Genomic DNA, 16,918 nt, shown 5'->3' on the forward strand with positions numbered 1-16,918 from the left:
CCTCTAGGATTTTAATGGTTTCTTATCTCACATTTAGGTCTTTAATCCATTTTGAATTTATTTTTGTGTATGATACAAGAAACTGGTCCAGTTTCATTCTTTTGCATGTTGCTAATTTTCCCAACACCATTTGTTAAAGAGACTATCCTTTTCCCATTAGTTATTCTTTCCTGCTTTGTCAGAGATTAATTGACTATATAGTTGTGGGTTCGTTTCTGGGTTTTCTATTCTGTTCTATTGATCTATGTGTCTATTTTTATGTCAGTACCATGCTGTTTTGATCACTACAGCTTTGTGATATAACAAATCAAAACTACAATGAGATATCACCTCACATCTGTCAGAATGGCTAAAAGCAACAACACAAGAAACAACAGGTGTTGGCAAGGATGTGGAGAAAGGGGGACCCTCTTCCACATTGGTGGGAATGCAAACTGGTGCAGCCACTCTGGAAAACAGTATGAAGATTCCTCAAGAAGTTAAAGATAGAACTACCATACAATGCAGCAATTGCACTACTAGATATTTACCCAAAGAATGCAAAAACATTAATTCAAAGGGATACACGCATATAAAATGATATGTTTATAGCAGCATTTACAATAGCCAAATTATGGAAGCAGCCCAAGGGTCCAGTGCTTGAAGAATGGATAAAGAAAATGTGGTATACACAATGGAATAATTATTCAGCCATAAAGAAGAATAAAATCATGCCATTTGCAATGATGTGGATGGAGCCAGAGAGTATTATGCTAAGTGAAATAAGTCAGTCAGAGAAAAACAAATACCGTATGATTTCACTCACATGTGGAATTTAAGAAACAAAACAAACAAGCAAAGGGAAAAAAAAGAGAGAGAGGTAAACCAAGAAACAAACTCTAACTACAGAGAACTGATGGTTACCAGAGGGGAAGTGGGTAGGGGGAAAGGATAAATAGGTGATGGGGATTAAGGAGTGCACTTGCTGTGATGAGCCCTGGGTGTTGCATGTAAGTGTGGAATCACTAAATTGTACAACTGAAACTAGTATTATACTGTATGTTAACTAACTGGAATTTAAATAAAAACTTTAAAAAAACAGAAAAAGGAATTTGGAAGGAGGGAGGAAAAAAAACCTACAAAAACATAATTTAAATTCTTAGAGATGTAAGAGGAAATAATAAATCCAGGAAACAAGAATGAGACCTAAAAAAAATTTTTTAAGGAAAATTAGAGAATAAGAGCTTAGAAAATAAAAATATGGTAGAAAACAACCAATAGAAAATGGAGGTGAGGAAACTGCTAAATAAAAATTATTTTTTCAACTTCCCAGAACTTAAGTTTCTAGCCTAAAAGAGCCCATTAGTATCCAGAAGAATGGAAGGAAAATAGATTTATTCTGACATACATCATCATGAAATTTTTAGAACATCAGGGAAGAGAAAGTCCTAAAAAATGCCAGATGGAAAAAGCAACAGTCTTCATACAAAGGATCAGGTCACAATAGCATCAGACTTCTTTCTTGTTTTGTTTTGTTTAAGATTTTATTTATTTATTTGACAGAGAGAGACACAGCGAGAGAGGGAACACAAGCAGGGGGAGTGGGAGAGGGAGAAGCAGGCTTCCCGCGGAGCAGGGAGCCCGATGCAGGGCTCGATCCCAGGACCCCGGGATCATGACCTGAACCGAAGGCAGACGCTTAACGACTGAGCCACCCAGGCGCCCCTGGCATCAGACTTCTTAACAAGAACACTGAAACATGTAGCAATACCTTTGAAACCCCAAGGAATGGAATGATTTCCAACCTAGACCTCTATACTCAGCTATACTAACAAATAAAATGGGAAATATTTAGACATGCAAGGTCTCAGAAACTTTACCTCTAATGTGCCCATTTTCAGGAAACTACATGAGATCCTGAAAACATGTAATCCAATACAGAGAAGAGGCAAAGGAAATTCCCAGGAAGAGGGTGAAGGGAAGTCTCAGCACTCTCAGGCCTGAATAAGATGGCCCAGAGGTACTGAATATAAAGTGAAGCAAGAGTGATCTTGGAGGATGTCTCCCAGTGGGGGAAGAATGGAAAAGAGACAACTACCTGATACTTAGTACTACAATGAGAGAAGTTTTAGGATTTTACAGTTTTGTCAAGCGATCAACAGAGAGTTTAGTGAGAGGTACTAAGAAAATTACGTGCACACATACAAAGACACAAAAAAATGAGGCAATTAATGTCTCCATGAAAAATAAAAGTTGTATGAAAAGGAAACATAATCATATTATATTACATGACTCAGATGTAAATAACATTTACATGGCATGGTAATGTTAACACTGATCACTGATTTTATTTTTTTTTAAAGATTTTATTTATTTGGCAGAGACACAATGAGAGAGGGAACACAAGCAGGAGGAGTGGGAGAGGGAGAAGCAGGCTTCCCCCGGAGCAGGGAGCCCAATGCGGGGCTTGACCCCAGGATCATGACCTGAGCCGAAGGCAGATGCTTAACGACTGAGCCACCCAAGTGATATATATTGGAAAGAAAGAGCAGACAAAGTGAATGTATTGTGGGTGAGGAGTATGGTAGATAAATCTAACTGACAGGGAATCAAGACATAATAAAAATAGTAACAGAAGCACGTTATTCAGAAATGTGGAGATATGTAGCACAAGAAACAGCTAACTGGGTTGAAAATGGCAGCCTACCAGAAATAGAAATCATAGACAAAGATGGATAAGATAGCCTCAAAGTGTTGTCTTTTTAAAACATGTATGTATGTTACTTTAATTAAAAAAAAATCAATTTTAAAATTTGAGTTCTAGTTTGGGGAGTGCAAAAGTACAGTTATAGAAACTGTAATTAGGAAGTAAATATTAGATAAACTTCTGTTCTTAAATATAAAACCAGAATTTTTCATACAAAATTTATAAGGCCAATCTAATTTCTGTAAGCTTCCGAAGGCCAAATTATACACTCTCAAAGGTATCTGATGTTAATAGATGAAGAAGGGACACCTCGGTGGCTCAGTCGGTGTAGCATCTGCCTTCGGCTCAGGTCATGGTCCCAGGGTCCTGGGATCGAGCCCTGCACTGGGCTCCCTGCTCAGCGGGAAGCCTGCTTCTCCCTCTGCCTGCTGCTTTCCTGCTTGTGCTCTGACAAATGAATAAATCTTAAAAAAAATAAAAAGAAGAAGAAGAGATGAAGAAACTCTTATGTAGAATTTAAGAAACAAAACAAATGAGCAAAGGGGAAAAAAGAGACAGACTCTTACCTATAGGGAACTAATGGTTACCAGAGAGGAGGTGGGTAGCAAGGGGAAGGGTGAAATGTGTGATGGGGATTAAGGAGTGTACTTGTGAGGATGAGCACTGGGTGATTAAAAACTTAAAAAAAAAAAAAAGAATAGATGAAGAACATACTCCTTAACTATTCCTACTGTATAAATTAACACTTGTTTACTAAGGATAGCAAGATAAAAAATCCTCCCTGATTAGTGAAAACATAAATATGCACAATGTCTTCAATTGCGGTAACTGCCAGAGCTGCGAAGATGGTTTTTGCTGCAATCATCCCAACATGTTATAAAACATCTTCTGCCTTCTATGATACTTTATGTGGAAAACCCAAAAGACTCCACCCCAAAACTGCTAGAACTCATACAGGAATTCAGTAAAGTGGCAGGATATAAAATCAATGCACGGAAATCAGTGGCATTCCTATACACCAACAAGACAGAAGAAAGAGAAATTAAGGAGTCGATCCCATTTACAATTGCACCCAAAACCATAAGATACCTAGGAATAAATTTAACCAAGGAGGCAAAGGATCTGTACTCAGAAAACTATAAAATACTCATGAAAGAAATTGAGGAAGACACAAAGAAATGGAAAAACGTTCCATGCTCATGGATCGGAAGAACAAACATTGTGAAGATGTCAATGCTACCTAGAGCAATCTACACATTCAATGCAATCCCCATCAAAATACCATCCACTTTTTTCAAAGAAATGGAAGAAATAATCCTAAAATTTGTATGGAACCAGAAAAGACCCCGAATAGCCAGAGCAATATTTAAAAAGAAAAGCAAAGCCAGCGGCATCACAGTCCCGGACTTCCAGCTCTATTACAAAGCTGTCATCAAGACAGTCTGGTACTGGCACAAAAACAGACACACAGATCAGTTGAACAGAATAGAGAGCCCGGAAATGGACCCTCAACTCTATGGTCAACTAATCTTTGACAAAGCAGGAAAGAATGTCCAATGGAAAAAAGACAGTCTCTTCAACAAATGGTGTTGGGAAAATTGGACAGCCACATGCAGAAGAATGAAACTGGACCATTTCCTTACACCACACACAAAAATAGACTCCAAATGGTTGAAAGACCTAAATGTGAGACAGGAGTCCATCAAAATCCTAAAGAAGAACACAGGCAGCAACCTCTTCGACCTCAGCCGCAGCAACTTCTTCCTAGAAACATCACTAAAGGCAAGGGAAGCAAGGGCAAAAATGAACTATTGGGACTTCATCAAGATAAAAAGCTTTTGCACAGCAAAAGAAACAGTCCACAAAACCAAAAGACAACTCACAGAATGGGAGAAGATATTTGTAAATGACATATCAGATAAAGGACTAGTATCCAAAATCTATAAAGAACTTCTTAAACTCAACACCCAAAGAACAACTGATCCAATCAAGAAATGGGCAGAAGACATGAACAGACATTTTTCCAAAGAAAACAACCAAATGGCCAACAGACACATGAAAAAGTGCTCAACATCGCTCGGCATCAGGGAAATCCAAATCAAAACCTCAATGAGATATCACCTCACACCAGTCAGAATAGCTAAAATTAACAAGTCAGGAAATGACAGATGTTGGTGGGGATGTGGAGAAGGGGAACCCTCCTACACTGTTGGTGGGAATGCAAGCTGGTGCAGCCACTCTGGAAAATAGTATGGAGGTTCTTCAAAAAGTTGAAAATAGAGCTACCCTATGATCCAGCAATTGCACTACTGGGTATTTACCCCAAAGATACAAATGTAGGGATCCGAAGGGGTACGTGCACGCCAATGTTTATAGCAGCAATGTCCACAATAGCCAAACTGTGAAAAGAGCCAAGATGTCCATCGACAGATGAATGGGTAAAGAAGATGTGGTGTGTGTGTATACACACACACACACACACACACACACACACACACACACACACAATGGAATATTATGCAGCCATCAAAAGGAATGAGATCTTGCCATTTGCAACGACGTGGATGGAACTGGAGGGTGTTATGCTGAGCGAAATAAGTCAATTAGAGAAAGACATGTATCATATGACCTCACTGATATGAGGAATTCTTAATCTCAGGAAACAAACTGAGGGTTGCTGGAGTGGTGGGGGGTGGGAGGGATGGGGTGGCTGGGTGACAGACATTGGGGAGGGTATGTGCTATGGTGAGCGCTGTGAATTGTGTGAGACTGTTGAATTACAGATCTGTACCTCTGAAACAAATAATACAATATATGTTAAAAAAAAAAAAGATAGCAGGAGGGGAAGAATGAAGGGGGGGGAATCAGAGGGGGAGACAAACCATGAGAGATGATGGACTCTGAAAAACAAACTGAGGGTTCTAGAGGGGAGGGGGGTGGGAGGATGGGTTAGCCTGGTGATGGGTATTAAAGAGGGCACGTTCTGCATGGAGCACTGAGTCTTATACACAAACAATGAATCATGGAACACTACATCAAAAAACTAATGATGTAATGTATGGTGATTAACATAACAAAAAATTTTTAAAAAATCTTCTACCCTCGGGCACCTGGCTGGCTCAGTTGGTTAAGCGACTGGCTTCAGCTCAGGTCATGATCCTGGAGTCCCAGAATCGGGTCCCGCATCAGGCTCCCTGCTCAGCAGGGAGTCGGCTTCTCCCTCTGACCCTCTTCCCTCTCGTGCTCTCTCTCTCTCATTCTCTCCCTCTCAAATAAATAAAATCTTTAAAAAAAAAAAATCTTCTGCCCTCAGTCTGTGAATTAAAATATTATTGGTCGAAAGGTATCAATGGCAAGAAGAAAGAAAATCAGGGAGAAGATAAAACTGTAAGATCTCTGAATAAAATGACTTATAAAAAATAGAATTGTCTTAGTGTTAGTGAGAAAGAAAAAATAAAAATAGGAGAACAAAGACTCCTAAGAAATTTAGAAGTTAGTAGAAGAGAATACAGAAAAATAAAGACAGATTAGAAAAAGATTTGGTGTGTAATGAGCTCCAAAAACTTTTATTTGTAAGGCTCCAAAGAGAAGTTCAACTTTCTAGGTTTCCAATCATTAATAGGATGTTAATATTTCCAGGTTTTACAAAGTAAAGTACTTACATTTGGTTTCCACAAGAAGGTGATTCCTCAAGAAAAGGTATGTGATTTGTTGATCCAGGATTACGCGGGGTGCTTGTGTGAATATTTGAAGCATCATGTGTTAATCTCGGACTAGAGTCTTGGGGTGGTGTAGCAAAACTAGTTAGAGAAGAATTATTAGATCCATTGCTTTTGCTCCCGTTACATTGCTGGTTGAGCGCTGACACCTCATTACCAAGGCTATCCATTCCAATATTTAATTCACCAAGCTTTTGAATGGACCTATAAAATAAAACAATGCAATTACATTAAAATGAAAACTTAATCACATTCTTAATATATAGAAGAGGGAGCTCCTGAGTGGCACAGCCAGTTAAGCGTCTGCCTTTGGCTTAGGTCATGATCTCAGGATCCTGGGATCGGAGCCCCCGCTTCAGGCTCCCTACTCAGCGGGGGAGTCTGCTTCTTCCTCTCCCTCTGCACCCCATGCCCCCCCCCGCTCCTGCTCTTTCTCTCACATGCTATCTCAAATAAATAAATAAAAAACAAATGAATATATATATGTAAAAGATTAAAAGTTTGAGAAGGTAAATACAGGCACAAATAATATATAAATGGTAAGTTCAGTACTAAAAAATTACCATCATTGGCTTAACACATAACCAAGATACTGAAAGATCCAAATTTTCCTATAGTATGCCACTGTAAAATATAGATATTTTACCATTTTACCACATTTTACCATAAAAACATAAAAAAAAAATCTGTTTCTTCTCCAGTATCTTTGGTTTAATTTTCAATTTAAAACTTAATTTCCCAAAATAGTCAACAAAAATATCACCACTACCAAAATTTCTCACCAACAAAACAAAACAAGCTATTTTCATTTCATATCTCTAGTAATATCCTATCAACCAGGAAATGTATGATTAGAGTAGGCCATGATGGGACAAAGTCAAGTGGCATCCTATTAGTCACACATTCATTCATTCTACACAGACTATCTGCCAGGCTCTGATCTAGGCGCTAAGGACAGAGAGCAGAAAGCAAAACAAGTTAGCCTCAAGGTCTTTCCCTCATCACAAGTCTTCCTGTATCAGGGTAGATGGACTTCTTTTGTTGGACTCAGTACTCCAAACAGCACAAAGAGGAAGGTGACAGACTCTGTTAAGATTTAGACCCAGAACTGGCCCTGCATCACTTTCTACAGCCTAGATTCAATATGAGAGAGGAGTACACAAGGGGTATGATTACCAAGAGGTGTTATGGTTTATTGCATTTTCTAGTTTTCCTACATTAAACATTAGAGTGTGTGTGTGTGTGTGTGTATTTAGGGCTTAGAAAAGACTTTATAAAAGAGCAGTTCAATGTTATTAAAGGAATTGGCAGCCATTACTAAATATATGTTAATAATTTTAACTAGGCTGCATTTCCCAAATTGTGTCCTATGAAACACTAATCCTGTGAAATGCTCCCCATAAAGAATGAGTCTGAGGTCAAGTCATTTTGGGAAACACTAAGTATAAAGTCTAAAATGCTAATATCAGGGGCGCCTGGGTGGCTCAGTCGTTACACATCTGCCTTCGGCTCAGGTCATGATCCCAGGGTCCTGGGATCGAGCCTGGCATTGGGCTCCCTGCTCGGCGGGAAGCCTGCTTCTCCCTCTCCCACTCCCCCTGCTTGTGTTCCCTCTCTCGCTGTGTCTCTGTCAAGTAAACAATAAAAATCTTAAAAAAAAAAAAAATAGTCCTGGTACTGGCTCAGATATATAAAACTAAGGGCCTAGAAAAAAGGGTTGAATAAAAGTATATTAAACTGTTAGAAAAAAACAGATGATAAGAGAGAACAACCGAGAATTTATATGAAACTAATTTACAAAAGCTAAATAACAAGAAATAATTTGAATTCTATTTATAATTGTCTTTAAAGGAAGGACAAACCATCTTGAACAGTTTAACTTTTTCTGAGGAAAAAGTTACCACTTTTAGGTATTAGGATCCCTTACCACTACTAGGATCACAGAACCTTGCCACTTTTTCTTCTGATTTAATGCTAGCTATCTGCTTGCACTGAAAAATAAATGGTCAGGAAATCCAACTGCAACCATGGCCTTTATGGATATGAAGAAGACATCTAAGAACCAGAAATGGCAGTTGATGAAAATAGGATAATTCTGATAAGCCACTGACTTATCAGAGGTGATAAGAAAATGATCCTCAAATGCAATGTTCAGAAGAGTATTTAGACTCTTTAGATTACCCCTATAACCATTCCTTGTGTGAAAGTTTGAAGACAGAATAATTTCAGGCTGGCTTGCACAACCCTCAGAGTATCAAGCAGATTACTTCCAGTATTATTGAATTAAGTAAAGAACTAACAGTCACTACTACATTGCCTAATCATAATTACAATAATAACCTACATTTTATGGTACATCTTCTATATGCTAGGAATTATTCTAAGTAATTTTTTATATATTAACTCATTTAATCTTCTAACAACCTTTTGCTCATTTAAGTATACATATTTTAGTTTACTGATTTTTAAAAAGACACATTATTATCTATCTATACACATACACACATATCTCCTATAATTAAAAACAATATAAGTGCATATTGTCTTGGCAGAAATTATAAGAATAATTTTAATATATTGAATTCTAAAGAATCTGAAAGTTAAGGACCCAAAATAACAAAAACAATAGTGAACACTTAATATGGTGCTTACTATATGCCAGGTACTATCCTAAGCACTTTGCACAGATTAACTCATTTAATCTTCATGGCTATTCTGTGAAGTAGGTGAAGAAACAAGCAAAAAGAAGCTAAGTAACTAGGACCCCTAGGATCTCAGCAACCCTGGGATAGCTGGATCCACCTGGCTATCTGCTTCCAGCTGTGAGTTGAACCACCACACTTCTGCTCTTGTTGCTTAGAAGTGAAAAAAGGTTTAAAGGGAAGAAGAACAAAATTAGATGAACACTCAGAATGCTGTGGAAGGAAGATATACCGTAACTCCCCATTACTTGAAACATGTAAAACGCTTTAAATTTCAAACTATATGTGGAAAGTAGCAGTCACTGCATGCTTTCAATAGCTTTGAAATAATTTTTTTTATTATGTTATGTTAGTCACCATACATCATTAGTTTTTGATGTAGTGTTCCTGATTGATTGTTTGCGTATAACACCCAGTGCTCCATGCAATACATGCCCTCCTTAATACTTTATATTTTAAAAAGTGACTGAAAGACATACCTATTAAGGAATTGTTCGGTAAGATTTTGCTGCTGATCAGGACCATCTTCCTGATTCACACCTCCCTCGAGCAGCATTTGTTGGTATATCTGTCGTTGTTGCTCCTTCTGTTCTAAATGCTGTTGATAGCGTAATCTTTGCCTATAATATTCTTGAAATTGTTCTGTTGAATCTCGAAGCTTAAAAATAGTAGAAAAAGTATAAATATATTTGAGCAGACTATGATTAAATATATGTCCCTACCCAACAGTAACTTCTATAAACACTGGATGAAATATACAAGTAGCTATATTTAACAATTAGAAAACACTTAATACATTGCTCTTTGAAAAATAATATAGTATCCATGAGTTTTTATAGTCAAGTAGATGAGTTAATTTGCTTTATTCTAAAGCAAGAGATTGACCAAAATGAATGGTCATCCTGGATCTTTGACAAACCCAAAATAAAAATACAAATTAAAGCAGTCACAAGGGGTCATGGAATTAGATCTGTACCGCTTGAAAAAAATACTGAGAGACTACATTAGTATTTAATAAACACAATAATGACTTTGTCCAACACTTAATTTGAGCATGTAAATGGTTCAATAGGTTACTCTAAAGAGAAACTTTAAAAATTTCCCTCAAAAACAATACTTTAATTCAGGTTTCAAATGGCCTTTCACAAGAAAGTGGAATAAAATGGATAGTAAACAATCTCAACATTTCTAGTTCATTCTTCTAAAAGAACTATATAGCACCCAAACTTACAGGATTTAGGTATTTAGTAAATTCCAGTATTGGCAAAGAAAGACGCCCCTGCCAAGCTGGAGTCCGGTCACATTACATGGATCATGTGAACTGGGGTTACCCTGGAACAAGTCAATCATCTCTAAAATTGGCCCACACTGATGATAAGCTTAATGAAGAGTCTCATACAGCTAACTAAAGCTAAAACTGTCTCCCCTTTTCCAGGAAGTAGTAACAATCCTCCTCTACTTCATAACCTACAGCAATAACCCTGAGACAAAATTATCTATGTGTCCTTTTAAATTTTTTATTGTTGGTAAAATAGAAAATTCGTCATTTCAACCATTTTTATGTGTACAATTCAGTGGCATTAATTATACTCACAACATTGTGCAATAATCACCACTATCTATTTCCAAAATTCTTCATCAACCTCAGAGAAACTCTGTAACCATTAAGCAATAACTTCCCATTTCTTCCTCCACCAAGCTCCTGGTAACCTCTATTCTACTTTATGATTTTGCTAATTTCAGATATTTGATGTAAGTGGAATTATATAGTATTTGTCCTTTTCTGTCTGGTTTATTTCACTTAGCATGATGTCTTCAAAGTTCATCCATGTTGTAGCATATGTAAGCATTTCATTCCTTTTTGTGGTTGAATAATATTCCATTGAATGGATATGTCACTTTTGTTTATCCATTCATCTGTGGATGGACACTTGGGTTATATCTACATTTTGACTACCATGAATAATGCTGCTATGAACATGGATATAAAGATATCTGTTTGAGTCCTGCTTTCAATGCTTTAGAGTGGATTAGAGTGGAATTGCTGGGTTATATGGTAATTCAATATTTAGCTATATTTAAGCTATGTTTTAGCTATATTTAATTCTATATTTGAGGTACCACCCATCCAAAGTGCAACATTTTACATTCAAATCAACAACATATGACGGTTCAAATTCTCCACTTCTCCACCAACACATTATTTTCCACTGCCTTTTTTTTTTTTTTTAAGATTTTATTTATTTGACAGAGAGACACAGCGAGAGAGGGAACCACAAGCAGGGGGAGTGGGAGAGGGAGAAGCAGGGAGCCCAATGTGGAGCTCGATCCCAGGACCCTGGGATCATGATGAGCCGAAGGCAGACGCTTAACGAATGAGCCACCCAGGTGCCCCAAATGGAATTGTTTTCTTATTTCCTGTTCAGATTGTTCAATGCTGGTAGTGTAGAAGCACAACTGACTTTTATGTGTTGTTCTTGTGCCCTGCAACTTTGCTGAACTTGTTTGTAAAATCTAGTAGCTTTCTTATGAATTCCTTGGGATTTTCTATAAATAGAACCACGTCATCTATAAATAAAGATTAGCTTTACTTCCTTTCCAATCTGGATGGCTTTTATTTCTTTTTTCTGTCTAATCACCCTAGCTAGAACTTCCAGTAAATGTTGAAGAACAGTGGTAAAAACAGGCATCCTTGTCTTTGTTCCTGATTTTAGGGGAAAAGCTTTTAGTTTTTCACCACTGAGTATGACATTAGCTTGGGGTTTTCATAAATGAACTTTACTGTGCTGAGGAAATTCCATTTTCTTAGTTTTCTGAGAGCTTTTATCATGAAAGAGTGTTTGATTTTGTCAAATGCCTTTTCTGCATCAATTGAGATGCCAGATGTTTTTCTGTCCTTCATTCTATTAATGTGATATATTACACGGATTTTTTTTTTTTTTAATGTTGGACCAACCTTGCATTCTGGGATAAATCCACTTGGTCAGGGTACATAATCCTTTTAATATGCTGATGAATTTGGTTTGCTAGTATTTTGTTAAAGGATTTTTGCTTCTATTTATGAAAAATATTGGTCTGTAGATTTTAAGATTTTATTTATTTTGAGAGAGAGAGCATGCACATGGGGGGAGGAGCAGAAGGAGAGAGACAATCTCAAGCTGATTCCATGCAGAGTGCAGAGCCCAACTTGGGGCTTGATCCTACAACCCTAAGATCATGACCTGAGCTGAAATCAAGAGTTGTATGCTCAACTGATTGAGCCACCCAGGTGCCCTGGTCTGTAGTTTTCTTTTCATGTAATGCCTACATCTGGACTTGGTATTAGGGTAATGCTGGCCTCAGAATGAGTTAGGAAGTATTCCTTCCTCTTACACACTTTTGGAAGATTTTGAGAAGGACTGATGTTAACCCTTCCTCCAACGTTTGGTAGAACTCACCCATAAAGCTATCTGATCCTAGATTTTTCTTTGCTGAAAGCCCCGATTACTGATTCAATCTCTTTACTCGTTATAGGTCTGTTGAAATTTTCTATTTCTTCTTGAGTCATTTATTTTTTTTTTTTAAGATTTTTTTTTTAATTCATTTGAGACAGAGAGATACAGAGAGAGAGCGCATGAGCAGGGGGAGGTGCAGAGGGAGAGGGAGAAGCAGACTCTCCGCTGAGCAGGGAGCCCAATGTGGGACTCCATCCCAGGACCCTGGGATCATGACTGGAGCCAAAGGCAGAGGCTTAACCACCTGAGCCACCCAGGCACCCTTCTTGAGTCATTTAGGTAATGTGTGATTTCTAGGAATTTGTCCATTTCAACATGGCTATCTAATTTGTTGGCTTACAATTGGTCATAGTATTCTCTTATAATCCATTTTATTATTGTAAATAATATGTATTACAATACGTATTATAATACAAAAAATGTATTATCCGTTTCTGATTTTACTTATTTGTGTGTGCCTCTCTCTCTCTCTTTTCTTGGTCTAACTAAGCACTTGTCAATTTTGTTGATCTTTTCAAAGAACCAACTTTTGGTTTTACTGATTTTCTCTACTGTTTTCCTCTTCTCTATTTTATTTTTCTCCCCTCTAATCTTTATTACGTTCTTCCTTCTGATAAAATTTGTTCTTCTTGTTCCAGTTCCTCAAGGCATAAAGTTAGGTTATTGATTTGCGATCTTTCTTCTTTTTCAATGTAGTCATTTACAGCTATACACTTCCCCTGAGCACTGCTTTTGCTGTATCTCATAAGTTTGGAATGTTGTATGCTTTGGTATGTTGTATTCATTTTTATTAGTCTCTAGTCTCTAGGTATTTTCTAATTTCCCTTTTGATTTCTTTGACCCATCAATTAAGAGTGCATTAATTTTTACAAATTTGTGAATTTTCCAATTTTCCCTCTGTTATTAATTTCTAGCTTCATTCCATTGTAGTCAGAGAAGATATTTCATATGATTTCAATCTTTTAAAATTTATTGATATTTGTTTTGGGTCCTAACATACACTCTATCCTGAAGAATGTTACATGTGCACTTCAGAAGAATGTGTATTCTGCTAGTGTTAGACTATTCTTTTTTTCTTGTTAGTATCACTTTATTTATATATTTGCATTCACATATTGTTAGTATTCACATATTCATAAACTTACCAACACTAGGAATACTAACACAGACCTGAGGTGTCTAAGAAAACAACTTCCTCTATAAAGACTGATACAGGCACCTCTGGGTGAAAAAAACGGTGCATCCTCCAAAGCAATAATATTGTTGTTCTATAGATGTCTGTTAGGTCTAGCTGGTTTATAGTATTGTTCAAGTACTCCATATGCTTATTGACCTTCTGTTTAGATGTTCTACCCATTAAGTGGGGTATTGAAGTCTCCAACTATTATTTCTCCCTTCAACTCTGCCAATGTTTGCTTCATAGATTTTGGGGTTCTGTTGTTTGGTGCATATTCATATGTATTTTTAATAGTAATTTTTCTACTTCATTCTTAATATTTAGTTGAAGACAAAAAAATTTATTGAACTTATTAAAACTACCTCTTCACCTCTTCTAAATGGCATACCATATAAGATAAAATTTATACTCTCCTTTATCATACAATTTCTTTTCCAAATCACCACAGAAGAATAATTTGGAATTCTAAAAACTTGGATAAAAGTATTTTATATTATAAATGTCATAATTTCCTGTTCATTAAATTTAATCAGTAAGATATGTCTTAAAAATACAAGCTATCCACATTTAATGTGAGTTCAATTACTTGAGTCCTGAAATATGTAAGATTAATGTAAACTGTGGTATTTTAGATTGTTAATAAATTCACCTGTTAGAAATACTCCAAAATACATGACAACTAAAAATACCATATGTCCTTAAGGAAAAAGGGAGAAAATGACTTAATTAATAAGAAAGTCTAGATATTCTCTCACCTACTTCCAAATATTGGAAAATTCCTTTTACATTCTATCCAAGCAAATACTATTATTTCTTCCACAGAGAATAATTCTAAAAGACACTAGGTATATTAAATATTACCTCATTTTTTTCTTGTTTAGCTGGTCCTGGATTCTGTGTTCCATTTGCAGGCTCTTTTTCTGAAACTGAACTCTGGCCCAGGATTTCACTGCTTATAGGCCGCTGTGCCTCAACGGGTGTATCACTTCTTCCAGAAAGGTGCAAAAAACAAACAGGAAGAGGTAGGGGTGAAGGAAAATATATTCTAGTTAGAGAAATTTTAATTAACACAATGAATACTTAATCTAAATGTTTATCGAATGTGCAAAAATAGATTTTTAAATCTTCCTTTCTTAAGGGTACTATGTAAGAGGGTTTTTTTATTTTTTAAATACAATGTGCTTATAACAGAAGTACACTGGATTATTAAGCAAGGAGCGTAGCGGCTCCAGTCTAAAACAAGGTGTGTGGTCTTGTGAAAATCACTTACATTCTCTGTGGCTCAGCTTCATCTATAAATTGAACTGAATAATAAGCTGGATGACCTAATGCCTGAATTCTCTTCATGTTATCTTAATCTGTGACTTTCTTATCCAAACATTAATTTTTCCCCTCCAATATGTCTCAATAAAATTTTAAGAACTGTTAAGGTTTTATTAAAAGACTGTCTTTGGCTTATTTGCACTTAACATAAAAGCTAAATATACATCTTCCCAAAATTTTTAATGTATACTAATTAGTAAGCTTAATATCTTATGTCAGGTTGTTCCTAAGATTCTTCTAAACACTAGCAATTTCTACTTTTCATAGTTACTCTGTTCAAAATTTTTAATAACTAACATCATCCAAAGATGATGAATACCACAGATATTTACCTATTGGCATAAGGCACCATGGGAACATGTACAAAAGTAAAATGATCTTTGCCTTGAAGGAATCTGATTATGAGATGGTTTCATAATGGCCTCTACAGGTAGAAGTATGTAAGACATAACAAATTACAGGTCTAGGGTTCAGGAAGCAGAGCTAGTCATCCTCACAAAGGCACCATTGGTTAGAAGCTTTCTAACCTATAAATATATCAACTTACATAATCACATATGTACCCAGATGAGGAAGTAGAAAGACTCGGGAAAAGGTTTTGGCTACCAGTCAGTGCTGTAACCTGCTAATGACCATAAGAGGTCCCATTTTATGTCCACAAGACAGATTTTCTAAGAGTTATTAACTGTATAGAGATAGAATAAAATGACCTTTATAATGAATTTTTCAATTTATATATCATTTCCACATGCATTATCTAACTTGCACAGTAACTTATGAAATAGATTGTAACTCCCATTTCACAGATGAGGAACAATGTGATTTTCCTAAAATTGCACAGTGGTAAATAAAACTAGGATTTGAATCCAGATCTTCAGGCTCCAAATCCAATGCTGACCCATTCTTGAGAATTTTTATATTTCTGCCATTTAATTTTGAGACTGTTACACTGAATAGCCAAAGCTTATATATTTCAACTGATTTTTCTTCCTTTTTGAGTTTATGTTTGAGTGAAAAGCTGTCTTTACAAAACACTACATACTCTCTTATAAACCTTTCTTTTGTGTTTTATCTTCTTATTCACCACAGTAACTCAATCACTATACCCAGGATGCAGCATGGTGCTAGCACAGAGTAGATACTCAAATATTTTTAAACAAATATTGACTTCAAACATGAATTACCACAAATAAGAGGTTTCATCATGTGGCATCTTCAACATAATTGATCTAATTAAGCTTCCCAATATTTTCAAATTACACCTCAAATATTTTTTAAAAACAAGGTTAACTCTTTCCAAAGTAAATTTTTATACTTTATCCACAGCACAGTAGCCCTCCCATAGCATGTTGTTAGCAGCCCTTTTGACATATTGTCCTTACCAGGAGTATGACACTCAGAAAGGGAGAAATTTATATTTACAGAGCATCATTCACATACTTGCCACTCTGCTAGGAGCTTTATCTCACTTTGCAAGTCAATACCCTATTTTATAGAGGAGGTCATTTAGGCTCAGCGAGATTAAGGACTGGTCTCAAGGTCATACAACTACTAAATGGCAAAGCTATTGTTGAAACCCAAGTCTGACTCCAAAGATCATGTTCTATTCATTATTCCACACTGCTTGGCCTCATAAGTCTTCCAATTTCCCAAGCATGACAGATGTTTTCTGGGTTACTGCTACTGCTCAGCTAATAACACATGTATTACTCACTTTCTAATATGTCATTTTTTACCTCTGTTTATTCTGTAATCTAGTAACTTGCACTTCACTTCTTTACATCTTTATCCAGTCAGTCCTCAAATTTCTACTACTT

The 16,918-nt window shown here is 36.4% G+C and overlaps 1 protein-coding gene across 8 annotated transcripts in view; it reads right to left on the bottom strand.

Moving 5' to 3' along the window:
* Positions 1-16,918, bottom strand: part of WDR47 (WD repeat domain 47) — a 59,177-nt gene that overhangs the window by 16,437 nt on the left and 25,822 nt on the right. For 5 of the 8 annotated variants that reach the window (XM_027624103.2, XM_027624045.2, XM_027624071.1 and 2 more), the window contains 3 exons: positions 14,640-14,766; positions 9,587-9,765; positions 6,349-6,609 (listed from right to left, as the gene is read on the bottom strand). In XM_027624103.2, coding sequence (XP_027479904.1) covers positions 6,349-6,609; positions 9,587-9,765; positions 14,640-14,766 — 567 coding nt within the window. The remainder of the gene's footprint in view (positions 1-6,348; positions 6,610-9,586; positions 9,766-14,639; positions 14,767-16,918) is intronic. The other 3 variants (XM_027624053.1, XM_027624080.1, XM_027624098.1) reach the window with 1 other exon arrangement.

This window comes from Zalophus californianus, chromosome 4 (assembly GCF_009762305.2).
Source record: "Zalophus californianus isolate mZalCal1 chromosome 4, mZalCal1.pri.v2, whole genome shotgun sequence".
Classification (NCBI taxonomy): domain Eukaryota; kingdom Metazoa; phylum Chordata; class Mammalia; order Carnivora; family Otariidae; genus Zalophus; species Zalophus californianus.